This window comes from Psammomys obesus, unplaced genomic scaffold (assembly GCF_907164565.1).
Source record: "Psammomys obesus unplaced genomic scaffold, mPsaObe1.curated_primary_1811, whole genome shotgun sequence".
NCBI classification, from domain to species: Eukaryota; Metazoa; Chordata; class Mammalia; order Rodentia; family Muridae; genus Psammomys; species Psammomys obesus.
In genome coordinates, this window is record NW_026596091.1 from 23248332 (window position 1) to 23262085 (window position 13754).

Genomic DNA, 13754 nt, shown 5'->3' on the forward strand with positions numbered 1-13754 from the left:
ACTGATAAAATATTGATAATCATTAAAATATGCGACTAGTACACAGGAACTCCTCAAAATTGAGCTGCCACCTCCAGACTCTTGAATGCCTATCAAATAAAAAGTAGTTTGAAGTAGCTCACCAGGAAAGTACTCCCTGGGAACAGTTCCTGATCATTTGTATACAGATCTGTTGCAAATTCCATGATGTAATCCCAAAGACAAAGTCCTTCTCATCCTGCTCATTACAAAAGTAGTTCCTTTTTCTTTTCTAGAGACTCTAGGAGAGTCCTGCAGCTAAGCATTGAGGAGACCTTATTCTAGCTGTTCAGCTCTTTAGTACACGGGAGAAATTTGTCTTTTGTTAAAGAAAGGGACTTGTTCTACACTGGGCAGGGAGAGGTCTCCCATTCAATCTGGCTTCACTCAGCTGTTATATCACAACTTAATTCCCCTCAGCATCTCCCCATCACTTCATTTTAGTAGGATAAATAGCCTCAAGAATGCTTAAAGTGAAGTCTTTCAGAGGCTGTCTGTGGTAGGCTCCTGTCCTGTTCCCTGTCTTCTCCTTCTGAATGAGGATTGTGCATCTTCTCTAGAGTCTTCCTTGTTGTTTAGCTTTTTTAGGAGTATAGATTTTAGTATGTTTATCCAATATTATGTGGCTAATATCCACTTATGAGTGAGTATACTCCATGTGTATTTTTCTGCTTCTGGGATACCTCACTCAAGATGATCTTTTCTAGATCTCGCCATTTGCCTGTAGATTTCATTATTTCCTTCTTTTTAATTACTGAGTAGTATTTCATTGTGTAAATGTACCACAATTTTTGTAACCATTCCTCCACTGAGGGACATCTAGGTTGTTTCTAACTTCTGGCTATTATGAATAGAGCTGCAACCAGTCCTGATGAGACCTGAAAGGCTAGTGTTAAATAGAAGGGGAGGAGGATCTTCCCTATCAGTAGATTGGGGAAAGGTGTTCTAGGGGAAAAGAGGGAGGAAGAGTGGGATTGGGAGGAAACGAGGAAGAGGGACACAGCTGGGATACAAAATTGAATAAATTGTAATAAATAATAATAATAATAAAATTAAAAAGTGCTTAAAGTGAATACTTACTCATAAAATGTACATTTCCTTAAAATAGCACATTACTCCATATACTTTATATTAAAACAGCATAAAATATGCCCTATATTAAGCACATTTTATAACTGACCTGTTCTTGAAACCTGATCATGAGTCTTTTTAAATATACATCTCCTTTTTATGGCAATGTGGAAAACTATTCCATAGTGTTGTGAAAAATGCATATAATACTCAGCATTTGACAACACCTACATTTGGGATTATCATTTTTTTAAATTAAATAATGAAAGCTTAAAATGTGACATGTGGGTCCCAAATATTGTACAGAAATTAAAACTGAATTTATTGATATACTCAAAAATGTTGGTCATATTTTCATAAATTCTTATTTTATTAATGTATGCTTTGCGAAGAAAAACTGAGGATGATTTTATGTTGTTAGCCATTATTTTATTGTTCAAAAATACAGAAATTTAAAAATGTTTACATGACAGGATATAAATGTGTAGAAAAGTAGTCTTTGAGGTAAGTCCCCAAACAGGCAGACTCACAATCTGCTTCAGCTGTGGTCACGTTGGTTCTTGAGAGCAATGATGGCGTAGCATCTGGGAGACTGCACAGGATCAAACAGCTTCACAATAGCAGACCATGCTATATCCTCCTGAAAATTGAAAAAGAATTTACATATACTATTTTTGAGTAAATAAAATAAGGATGAGTCAGACTACATAGATGGATTGAACTACACACTGTCATAGAAAATAGAAATAGAAACCAAAGGCTAATTTTTTTGATGAATGAAGATTAACATTTACAATTTCATTTTCAAGAAGTTATATTGAAAAAATATACACCTATAGAGACTGACTACTGTATTCTTTGTTTCAATATAGAAAAGCTGGACAAGGCTAATAACAAATACTGTACACTAAAGAAACAATTTTATGATGAAATATTATTCACCTTGTACAGATAGTAAGAAAATGCTAAATTAAAAAAAGTACACCAAACAATTACTATAGTTTTAAACTATAAAGAGTTAGCACACACATGTACAATCTTCATGTTCAACATCATTATAAAATGTATATAACATTTAATAATTAAGTCTGAAAGGCAGGAATATTACTCCTTTTACTTTTCTTTTATTATAGTACACAGCGTAATTTTTTAAATAAATATGAGTACTTTCATAAGACATTTAAATATTTGGACCTATTAATTTTGTTGCATGGTATTTTACTTAACTGTTTGCCTACGTCAATGAACTTTTTTTTGAGAATGGAAATGAGTACCTATTAAAATAGTTGCTGAATATCTTACCCCTCACTTTGAGGATCAAGGCTTTGTAGTTATTTGTAATTAAATGATGGCTAAGGAAGATATGTTATTTAAGTACTTTAAAAATTACCTTAATATGTAATAAAACTACCATATAAAATAAAGACATTCATTTAAATCTATTTGTTTCAAGAAGCCTTTTGAAAAGAAAAAGCACTGTATGACAAAATAAATTTCTTAAAGGATTTGTAGTGGAAAATAAATTGATTTCTTGAGGGGAATTAACAATTTAAAACAATTTACTGATCACAGCTCAGCAGACCACACAACACAGAAGAAATACTACTCTGGGGGAGAAATACTCTTCATTGATTAGAAAGACATTTGTACGTTATAGGACACATATGTCCAAAGCACATTAAAGATCAAGTCTTAAAAAGTGAAATGTATACACAGGATCTTTAATGTCTGGCTGTAATTAATTTTGGCTCTAAAATCATATATGGTTGCTTATATTCATTGCCTATGAATATTAACTATCACATAATTAAAAGAACATCAAGTTTATTACAGCAATTTTCCTGAGGACATCTGCTGTACATATGTGCATCTAGTAAGTAGGAAATAAGTGAATATTAAAGGTATTACAGCACGAGAGACATTACCTTACTCATTTCTATGAAATAACATTAACTCAGCTATATGAATTTACTTGTTTTATTCTACCTAATAAAGATATTTGCTACGTATTGAAAAGTAACACAATTGACCTGTTCCTTCAGGTAACAAAGTCGATCAAGAAGAATCAGGGTTTCTATACAAGGAGCCAGAACAACTTTCAACTGCAAGAAAACATGAAAGGGATTGGGGCTTTAAAAGTTTATTTGCTTAACATTTATGTTTGACAAAATATATCTACAAAACTGCACATATGTCAGGTACCCGATACCCACTGTACATCTTCAGAAATGAATACTACAGATCAAAAGCTTTTCTTTACCAATAATAGGAAAAGAATGCCTTCTAAGAGACATGAGGTGGAATCCAGGAAGCAATCATGTGATGGAAAGCTTTTAAAGCACTCTCAAGAATGCAATTCATTAAAAGGAAAGCTTGTGAAATAACTGCTCTGGAGATCAACATGTGTTCAAAGAACTCTGAAGCATCACTCTGTGCATTTATGATGCACTTTAAAGGAAATCTACCATGTGCTCATTTTATGACATTACTAACACCTAATATAGTTCCGAAATAGGAAATGATCCCAAATAGTTTTCCTACAGAGACAACACACACATGACACACCAACTCTCAAACACACAACAACAACACAGATTGGTTGGCCCATGATAAAATTTAATAGGATACTTTTCTAGTCTAGCAACATACCCAATATAATTCATATATATATATACATACATATATATATACACATACATAGATATGACTTACCATATTAAATGCCTCCAGCTCATTCATTCTAGGTTTATGTTTCTCATAGTAGTCCATTATAATTTCTTCAGAGACCTTGCAAATAAAAACAGTAAGAATAAATTTATCAATGCTTAAAGTTAAATTACTAAGAACTCCTATAATATAACCTAAAGTAAGTATAATACCGATTTAAGATAACTGTAATGTGTGAAGAGTTGAAGAGCAAGTACATATAAAATTCAAATTCAAATATTTTGAATTGATATTTTTACCATTTCATAAATAACCCTATCTTGTTTTTTTCCAAATTCAGTACATAGTGGTAAAATATTTCACTTTTAGCTAAATAAGCAAAACAAGCAATATATGAAGCTATAACTTATTTATAATGTATATAAATTTGCATATATCTGTAGTAATGCATAACCTTTAATATCTAGCCTTGGTTGAAATAAAGTACCAATCTAGGCATTGCTTTTTCATCTTCTATCTCCAGAATATTTCAAATAAGCAAATATAGGAAGAAACAGAAACAGTACTTTTTAAATTTATTTTAATTTTTATTAATTACACTTTATTCACTTTGTATTCCCCCATAAACCCCTCCCTCCTCCCTTTCTAATCCCACCTTCCTTCCCCCTTCTGCACACATGCCCCTCCCCAAGTCCGCTGATAGGGGAGGTCTTCCTCTCCTTCCTTCTGATCCTAGTCTATCAGATGTCATCAGAAGTGGCTACATTGTAATCAAGAGGGAGGACTCTGGCTAAAATGCTCAATCCCCATACCGAAAGGCAAAGAGGATGGACATCAGAAGAAGAAAAAAACAGGAAACAAGTTAGGAACCTGCCACAGAGGGCCTCTGAAAGGCTCTGCCCTGCAGACTATCAAAGCAGATGCTGAGACTTATGGCCAACCTTTGAGGGAATTGCAGGGAATCTTATGAAAGAAGTGGGAAATAGTAAGATCTGGAGAGGACAGGCGCTCCACAAGGAAAGCAACAGAACCAAAAAAATTTGAACACAGGGGTCTTCCCAGAGACTCATACACTAACCAAGTACCATGCATAGAGATAACCTAGAACCTCTGCACAGATGTAGCCCATGGCAGTTTAGTGTCCAAGTGGGTTCCATAGTAATGGGAACAGGGACATGTCTTTGACATGAACTGATTGGCCTGCTCTTTGACCACCTCCCCCTCAGGGGGGAGCAGCCTTACCAGGCCACAGGAACAGTACTTCTTTAACAGATCATTTTAAATCTTTTTTTAAAATTAAATTTTTATTTTTTTATTATAATTTTTATTTTTTATATTAATCACAGGTTATTTACTTTGTATCCCAGCCATAGCCCTCTCCCTCATTCCCTCCCAATCCTACCCTCCCTCCCTCATCTCCTTCCTGCCCCTTTCCAAGTCCACTGATAGGGGAGGTCCTCCTCCCCTTCCATCTGACCTAGCTCATCAGGTATCTTCAGGACTGACTGCAAAGTCCTCCTCTGTGGCCTAGCAGGGCTGCTCCTCCCTTGGGGAAGGGGGAGGTCAAAGAGCTAGCCATTGAGTTCATGTCAGAAATAGTCCCTGTTCTGCTTACTAGGGAAACCCACTTGGATACTGAGGTACCATGAGCTACATCCAAGCAGGGGTTCTAGGTTATATCCATACATGGTCTTTGCTTGGAGAAACAAGTCTCATAGAAGACCCCTGTGACCTGATAAATTTGGTCCTTGTGGAGCTCCTGTCCTCTCCAGGTCATACTAATTCCCTCTTCTTTCATAGGATTCCCTGCACTCTGCCCAAAGTTTGGTTATGAGTCTCAGCATCTGCTTTGATACACTGCTAGGTAGAGTCTTTCAGAGAAAAGATCATCCTGAGTGAGGTACCCCAGAAGCAGAAAGACACACACGGTATATACTCACTTATAAGTGTATACTAGACCCATAAGATAGGATAAACATACTAAAATCTCTACACCTAATGGGATAAGATGATCAATCCTCACTTAGAAAAACAAATGAGATGGACACTGGAAGTAGGAGAAAGCAAGTAACAGGATAGGAGCCTACCGCAGAGGGCCTTTGAAATTTTTATTTTTTATTATTTTTTTTGATATTTTTCTTTTTTATATTAACTAAAGTTTATTCACTTTGTATCCCAGCTGTAGCCCCTCCCTCCTCCCTTCCTCATCTCCTGCTATGTCCTTCTCCAAGTCCACAGATAGGGGAAGTCCTCCTCCCCATCCATCTGACCCTAGCTTGTCCGGTCTCATCAGAATTGGCTGCATTGTCCTCCTCTGTGGCCTGGCAAGGCTGCTCTGCCTTTCAAGGGAGGCGGTCAAAGAGCTAGCCACTGAGTTCAGGTCAGAGACAGTCCATGTTCCCCTTACTAGGGTACCCACTTGGATACTGAGCTGCCATGGACTACATCTGAGCAAGGGTTCTAGGTTATATCCATGAATGGTCCTTGGTTGGAGTATCAGTCTCAGAAAAGACTCCTGTGCCCAGATATTTTGGTTCTGTTGCTCTCATTGTGGAGCTCCTGTCCTCTCCAGGTCTGTACACCCAAAGGTGAGCTAGAAGGAGGACCTGGGTAAGATGATCAATCCTCTCTCTGAAAGGCAAATGGGATGGACATTGGAAGAAAGAGAAAACAGGGAACAGGATAGGATCCTACCACTGAGGGTCTCTGAAAGACTCTACCTAGCATTGTATAAAAGCAGATTATGAGCCTCATTTTAAATCTTAAATTAGGTGTCTCATAAAGTACAATAGCCATGATGAAGTGACACAGGAAGAGCCCAAAGACATATCTGGCATCACAGGTCCCGCAAACCCAACAGAAGATAGTTCTCTAACACTATGTCTCCTAAACAGCAAAGTCAATAAGTGCTAGCTAAAACAAAACAAAACAAAACAACAACAAAACCACAGCCACTGGTTCTTCTCAACTGGCACCAAGAGAAAATAACATGGAGAATTCAGAGCCACATAGAAAATCCATATTTGCAGAAATCAACATGATAGAGATTAAGAGTTCACACTGTCCTTCAACTGATAAACTTAGGACATTGGGAGAAATATGCTAAAGCTTTGATTTTGACCTTTGTGAGATCAGACATTCACTTGCCTCTGATTGCCACTATACACTTTTGTACTTTAAGATTTAGAATTTCAAAGCTATAGAAGAATTTGAAAAAGAAATACATATGAGAAAACTCTAACATATTTATCTTTTTAATTTTTTTTTCAGTCTTTGTCTTCTTTCACTTGCTTTGATGTGTTGTCTTAGTTACTTTTCTATTGCTGTAATGAGATACCATAACCAAGGCAACTTATAGAAGAAAAAATTTATTGAAAGTTTACAGTTTCAGGGGGTGAGTCCATGGCTATCACAATAGGGAACAAAGCAACAGACAAGCAGGCATGTAGGCATTGCACTGGAACAGTAGCTGAGAATTACACTGTAAAACAACCAAAACAAAGAGCCAGAGAGCTAGCTGGGAATGGCATGGGTTTTTGATACCTCAAACTCCAGTTCCATTCACACACCTCCTTTAACAGGGCCACACCTCCTAATCCTTCCCAAACAGTTTCACCACCTGGAGACTAAGCATCCATGGCCTGATTGCTGTTCTCGTTGAAACTATCACACATGTATTTTACTTATTTGGTTGACATTTTTGTTTCAAGAGATTAGGTCTTGATGTGTAGCCCAGTCTGGTCTTAGATTTGCACTCCTCTTGCCTGGGGCCCCCAAGTGCTGGGATTCCAGGGTACACCACCATGTTTGTTTTTGACATGTACTTTGGGAGCAGTTTCATCAGATTACTCCTGTTTGGTCAGTACTCCACAAAGACATTCATTTTATAAAAACAATTTTGTTTGCATTCAGTTTATTGAATATGCAACTTCATCAATTACATATGATTTATATTATTATTCTAGTAATAAAACTGACATTAAAAGTTTAGAAATGAAAATAATTGACTCACTAACCACTAAGTTCAACTGCTGAATGAAGACTTGTACATGTCCTACAAAGTAGCTCCAAGCGTGATAATTGAGTATAGTAGGAGTGTACTATCCAGAGAAAATATGGGAAATAATGGTTGCTGATAGATTACTTTAAATGTGAACTGTGCTGTTCTTGTATCCCTGTTACCTTTGAACACTGAATGTACACTGATGGCTGATGGAAGCACTGAATATAATTCTATTTCCTGTTGTCCAAACTCCAACTGTAGAAAAAGCCCTTAGTATGAATTGAGCTGTCTGTAAGGAGTATGGTTGTGGTCAAACAAATGGTCAGTTTGAAAGAGAATTGGAGTGGAAATAGTAAACAAACAATCCTCTTAGGCCCTTTCTTCTCTCTCCAACCCTCCCTGTAATTTGTTCAATTATTCTGGCTAAATCTGACCTTACATATTAGTAAGGTAATGTATATGGAGTATATGTGTTACTGCCCAGTAGATTTTGTACACCTGACCATATTCATGCTGCCTGGAAGAATTTCAAGAGTTAAGATTCAGATGGAAACATTTTTCTGTTAACTGCTCAGGAACTCACAATTTCTTCTGTCTTTATTACAAACCTTAATATTTAATCTGCTTAGAAATAAATTTATTGCTCTTCTAAGCCAGCACTCCATAAGGAAGAAGCCATGTATAGCTCGAGTGCCAAGACTGTGAAGCTCAATGGTGAGAGGCTGGAGGAGTTGAGTTTGGCATCTCTCAGGCACTGCTCCATCTGGAGATGAACTCAGATCTCAAGGAGCAAGGGCAGGAACTCAACATCATCATGGCCAAGGAAATTGAAGTTGGTGGTGAAGTTGGCATAATTTTTGTGGCAGTTTCTCAGCTGAAATCTTTCCAGAAAGTCCAAGTCTGGCTAGTTCGTGAATTAGAGAAAAAGTTCAGTAGAAAGCACATAGTCTTCAATATTCACAGAAGGATTCTGCCAAAGCCAACGAAAAACAAGCAGAAGCGCCCCAGAAGCTGCACCTTGACAGCAGTGCATGGCACCTTCCTTGAGGACTTGGTTTTCCCAAGTGAAATTGTGGGTAAGAACTCTGTGTGAAACTGGATGGTAGCAGCTCATAAAGGTTTATTTAGACAAAGAACAGCAGAACAATGTGGAACACAAGATTGAAACTTTTTCTGGTGTGTATAAGAAGCTCACAGGCAATGATATTAATTTTGAATTCCTAGAGTTTCAGTTGTAAAGAAAATGACTGAATAAAATGAAAGAAAGAAAAAAAAAAGAAAGAAAGAAAGAAAGAAAGAAAGAAAGAAAGAAAGAAAGAAAGAATTATTTGTAGGCAAGCATGGATTTCCTCTTCATTCTTCCTTTGCAGCCAGTGTGCTTGATAACTGCAGTACTGGAAAACATGCACAACAAACATTCTTCATGTGAACAATGCCTGTTAATATGTAAGTATGACAAGATAACAGCTATGGAGTTAGTTGTCTAAAATTAGAGTACTCCTTTCCCAGTGACCTAGATTTTGTCTTTAGAAGTCCACTTAAGGAGCAGTGGTGGTGGTGGTGGTGCACACCTTTAATCCTAGTACTCAGAAGGCAAAGATGGGCAGCGTTCCAGCCTGCTCTACAGAGCGAGTTCTAGGACAGGCGGGGCCACAAAGAAAAAAACCTTGTCTTAAAAGTCCACTTATCTTCAACTTCAATACAATAGATTTTGATTCATCATATATTTTATTTTGTCATGCTTAGTTATCTTTTTTTTTTTTGGGGGGGGGTCAAAGTTTGCCTGATCTCCATTAATGAGCAACAGAAAAGTACTAGAGGTGGAGGATGAGAAAATGTTGGGAGAAACTGGGAAGAAAAACTATAATCAAGATAGATTGTATGAGAAATGAATCTATTTTTAATAAAAATTAATATAGTAATATATACTAATTCCATTATTATATAATACATACTAATTATATTATTTAATATGTATTAATACTAATATATATTAATTGATATAGTGAAGACCTGGAGAGAGGTGGATGAATGAGAATTTATAAAAAGTACAACTATAAGAGCTTTACAATCTTCCATAGAAATTGGTGACCAAGTCTGTGGCCTTGGATGTTTTGGGTTGTTCCAGCCACTTGTGCCTGCATCTAAAAAAATGTAATTCAGGTGCCCAGGAAGCAGCTTTCCATATTTTCTCCACCTTTACTAGGTATTTAAAATAAAGTATATCAAAGCCTCACAAAAAAGAAAATCTACTTAACTTATGTCTTAATCTCCTATAAAATCAAAATCATATCAATTATTTTATAATCACTAAATTCAACAGGATAAAATATTTCAGAACAATATTTGCATGAACAGAAATTTATAAACATCTTATGCTGTTTAAATATTTTGACTGATTGATTTTTTTAACTTTATGTGCATATACATTTGTCTGAGTATATGTATGTGTGCTGAGTGTATGCATGTGTTCACAGAGGCCACAAGAGGGTGACAGATCCCATGGAACCCCCCTACATACTATATATATATATATATATATACATACTCTGAACTAAATTCTTGTTCTCTGCAAAAGCAGCAAGTGATCCTAACTGTTGAGTCATCTCTCCAGCCTCACGCTGGTATATAATCATGTTTCAGTAGTTTTGATAATAGCATAATCTTCATATATGCATTTTATTTTTTTTTAAAAATCTGACAATTTATTCTGATCATGTTTTCCCTCTACCCCAACTCTTCCCATCTCTCCATCTTATGTAAGTGGTATATTAGTTTTAATTAGAGAATTAATGCTGATACATTCTTAATTAAAGCTCATACTATACTCAGATTTCCTTGGCTTTTGCATAACATACATTTTCAGTTTCAGAATCAAACACAGGATGTCACATAACATTCATCTGTATTAGCTTTGATACTTTTTCTTATTTTTGATGAACAGTTTGAGAAATATTGATCATGTAATTTACAATCTTCTAGAATGATATAGAATTTTTTTTTTTTTTTTCAAAAATCAAAATGGGTTGTAAGTTGTGAGAGGAAGAATGCTGGAGTAAAGCACTGTTCACACCTCATATCAAGGCTCCATACAATCCACAGAACCTGTCCCTGTTAATATTGACAGTGTCTGCCAGCTTTGTTGACTGGGGAAATCTTCTGTTCTCTGTTTCCAGAGTCTACTGTATGAAGAAAGTTATTATGTACTGCCCCAACCTAATTAGTTGACAGTTACGCTGCCTGTCTTTGTGATTAGAATACTGTGGTGGTTTTAATGAGAGTGTTCCCCACAGAGTCAGATACCTGGTGCTCGACTGGCAGAGCTGTTTGTTAGTTCAGTGATACGGCTGGAGGAAGAACATCACTGGGAGAGGCTTTGGGAATTCAAAGTCACATAACATTCCCAGTTTGCTCTCTGTATTTCCTCTGGAGAGTCAAGAAATGAGCTCTCAACTGTTCCTGCTACCATGCCTGTCACTATCATGATTTTCTGCCATGACAGAATCTGGGAACATAAGCCAAGAGAACATTTCCTTCTATAGTTTGTCTTGGTCATGACATTTCTTCACAGCAATAGCAAAGTAACTAATACAAAAATCCATGTATATTACTTTCAAAGGATCTCTTTTTTTTTTTTTTTTGTATTTATTCTATTTTTTTTTAAAGACCTATAAGGATTGCAGAGTAGCAAAAGTGGCCTTAATGAAGCTCAGAACACACACTGGATAAATTCATGAGAGCTGCAGTCCTTCACAGGTTCTTTCTATTTCACACCTGATCAGAGACTTAATAACTGAATTATTTCCCATCACTAGATGGTGAAACTAAAGTTGCTGCGATACCACTGACCAGTACAAAATTAGCTCAAGAATTAAGGAGAACAGAAAAACTACTCACTTAATACAATTATAAGAATTTCCAAACGTTGGGAATGACAGGAATGGATAACTATAAGAGCAACTTAGAACCCCAAATAGACACAGCTAGAAAAGAATCTCTCTCTGAGACATATTTTAAAAATGTTAAAGCTAGAGAACAAAGGAACAAAGTAGCAAGAGAAAAACTCATTACTTCCTATGTCAAACATACCAGAACAACATTATACCCTTTAACAGAAAAGGTAAAAACTAAGTGAAATGGTGCAGTGGGTATCCTGAGTTTAATCACTGGAACCCACATAAATGAGGAAGGAGAGACCCAACTCTACAAAGTTGTTCTCTGATCTCCACATGTGCATCAAACATATGAACCTTCCCCATATGCACACACACACACACACACACACAATAATAACAAATAAAACTTAAACAAGCTTAAAAACTAGAAACACATGGAATGATATATTTCAGGTCATGAAAGCAAATAACTGTCAAGATAAATTATATTTTATCTAACAAATATAGCTTAAAATGGATGGGAAATACGTTCCAAGATAAGCACAAATGAAAACAATTCACCGCCAGTAAGCAAGCATTAAAGAAGATACTTAAAGAAATTCCACACACAGAAGGAAGAAAGTCACAACACAAGAGCATATGGAAGAATACATCTTATGAGAAACAGATTAAGAAATGAGCATTATGGGGTTGTAGAAGGCTCAGTGTTTAAGAGCACTTGTTCTTGCAAAGGACTAGATTTTAGCTCCCAATATACATGCTGGACAAATCAACTGTCTGTAACATAGATACAGGGGATACAACATTTTCTTCTGTCCTCCATGGGCCCCATGTATAAATGTACATGTAAACATACAAACACACACAAATAAACCTTTTTTAATTGAATGAGAACTAGAATAGAATGAAACATTTCCAATTCAGTAGGCAACACACGTCTAAGATAAAGAAGGGAGAAAAACAAAACAACAAAATAGTATCAGACCAACATTAGAAATGTAGTAATAGGAGTCAGCAAGCATCTTAGCATTGATGGATTTTAATGGTCTCAACGCTCCAATTAAGACATGTAGACTAGCTGACTGTATCAAACCAGAAGATCTAGTCCTTTGTTTTAAAAGACACAACTTAACAATAAAGACTACCACAGAAAACGAAAGCATACAGGAGTTTGTAGTAAGAAATAGGCATATTACCTTACAAAGAAAACACAAAGACAAATACAGTCTAAGGAGGTAAAAAGGTCACTACATATTACTAAAAAGTATAGTCCATCAAGAAGAAAAAACAATTAAATACACATTGACCAACTGTTGGAGCTCTAGCTTTGATAAACAAACTAGGGAGCATAAAGAACAGCCAGGCATATACACAGCATGAATGGGTGACCTCAACACCCTAGTTTCAGCCACAGAAAAATCACTCATATAAAAATTCAACAAAGAATATTCAGACTTAAAATGTCATAGCAGACATCTACAAGATTTTGTTCCCAATGGCTATAGAACACAAAGCCCATGCAACTTCCTCTAAAACGAATTACAATTAGGGCCTTAAGTCAAGTCATTAAAATACAAAAGAATCAAATTAATTTGCATATGATGTTAGATAATAATGGAATAAAGATAGTAGTAAACAGAAAGAGAAACTACAGAAACTCAACAAATTTCTGGAAACCAAGCAATATACTCCTAAATGATAAGATAGGGAGGGTCACTGAAAAGCCATGGAGGAAAGGAAAAAATTCTTAGAATTAAATTAAGAATGAAACACATATAGACGTAAAAACTCTTAATAAAATACTTGCAAACTCAATTCAACAATACATTATAAAAATCACACACTATAATCAAGTTTTTTTTTTCTTTTGAGGGAAGTATGATTCAACATACACAAATCAATAGCTGTAATATATCACATAGACTAAAGAGGTTAGGAGAAGCAGAAGGACTATACCTCATAAAATAAAGGATATAAATGGCAAATTCATACTGAAAATAGTACAGTTCTAAAAAGTGTCTGAAACTAAAAGGAGAACTACCATATGATCCAGCTATACCATTCATGGGAATGTAGGTTATTATATTAAAGAGAAATGA

The 13754-nt window shown here is 35.8% G+C and overlaps 1 protein-coding gene and 1 pseudogene across 1 annotated transcript in view; one reads left to right on the top strand and one right to left on the bottom strand.

The window, feature by feature from the left end:
- Positions 1-1477: 1477 nt before the first annotated feature.
- The window catches only part of Mettl25 (methyltransferase like 25), a 101405-nt gene continuing 89128 nt past the window's right edge, over positions 1478-13754 (bottom strand). The window contains exons 10-12 of the mRNA XM_055627885.1: positions 3802-3876; positions 3120-3191; positions 1478-1729 (exon numbers count right to left, since the gene is read on the bottom strand). Of these exons, the coding sequence (XP_055483860.1) occupies positions 1628-1729; positions 3120-3191; positions 3802-3876 (249 nt within the window). The 3' untranslated portion in view covers positions 1478-1627. The remainder of the gene's footprint in view (positions 1730-3119; positions 3192-3801; positions 3877-13754) is intronic.
- LOC129691709 (40S ribosomal protein S7-like) lies at positions 8437-8997 on the top strand (annotated as a pseudogene).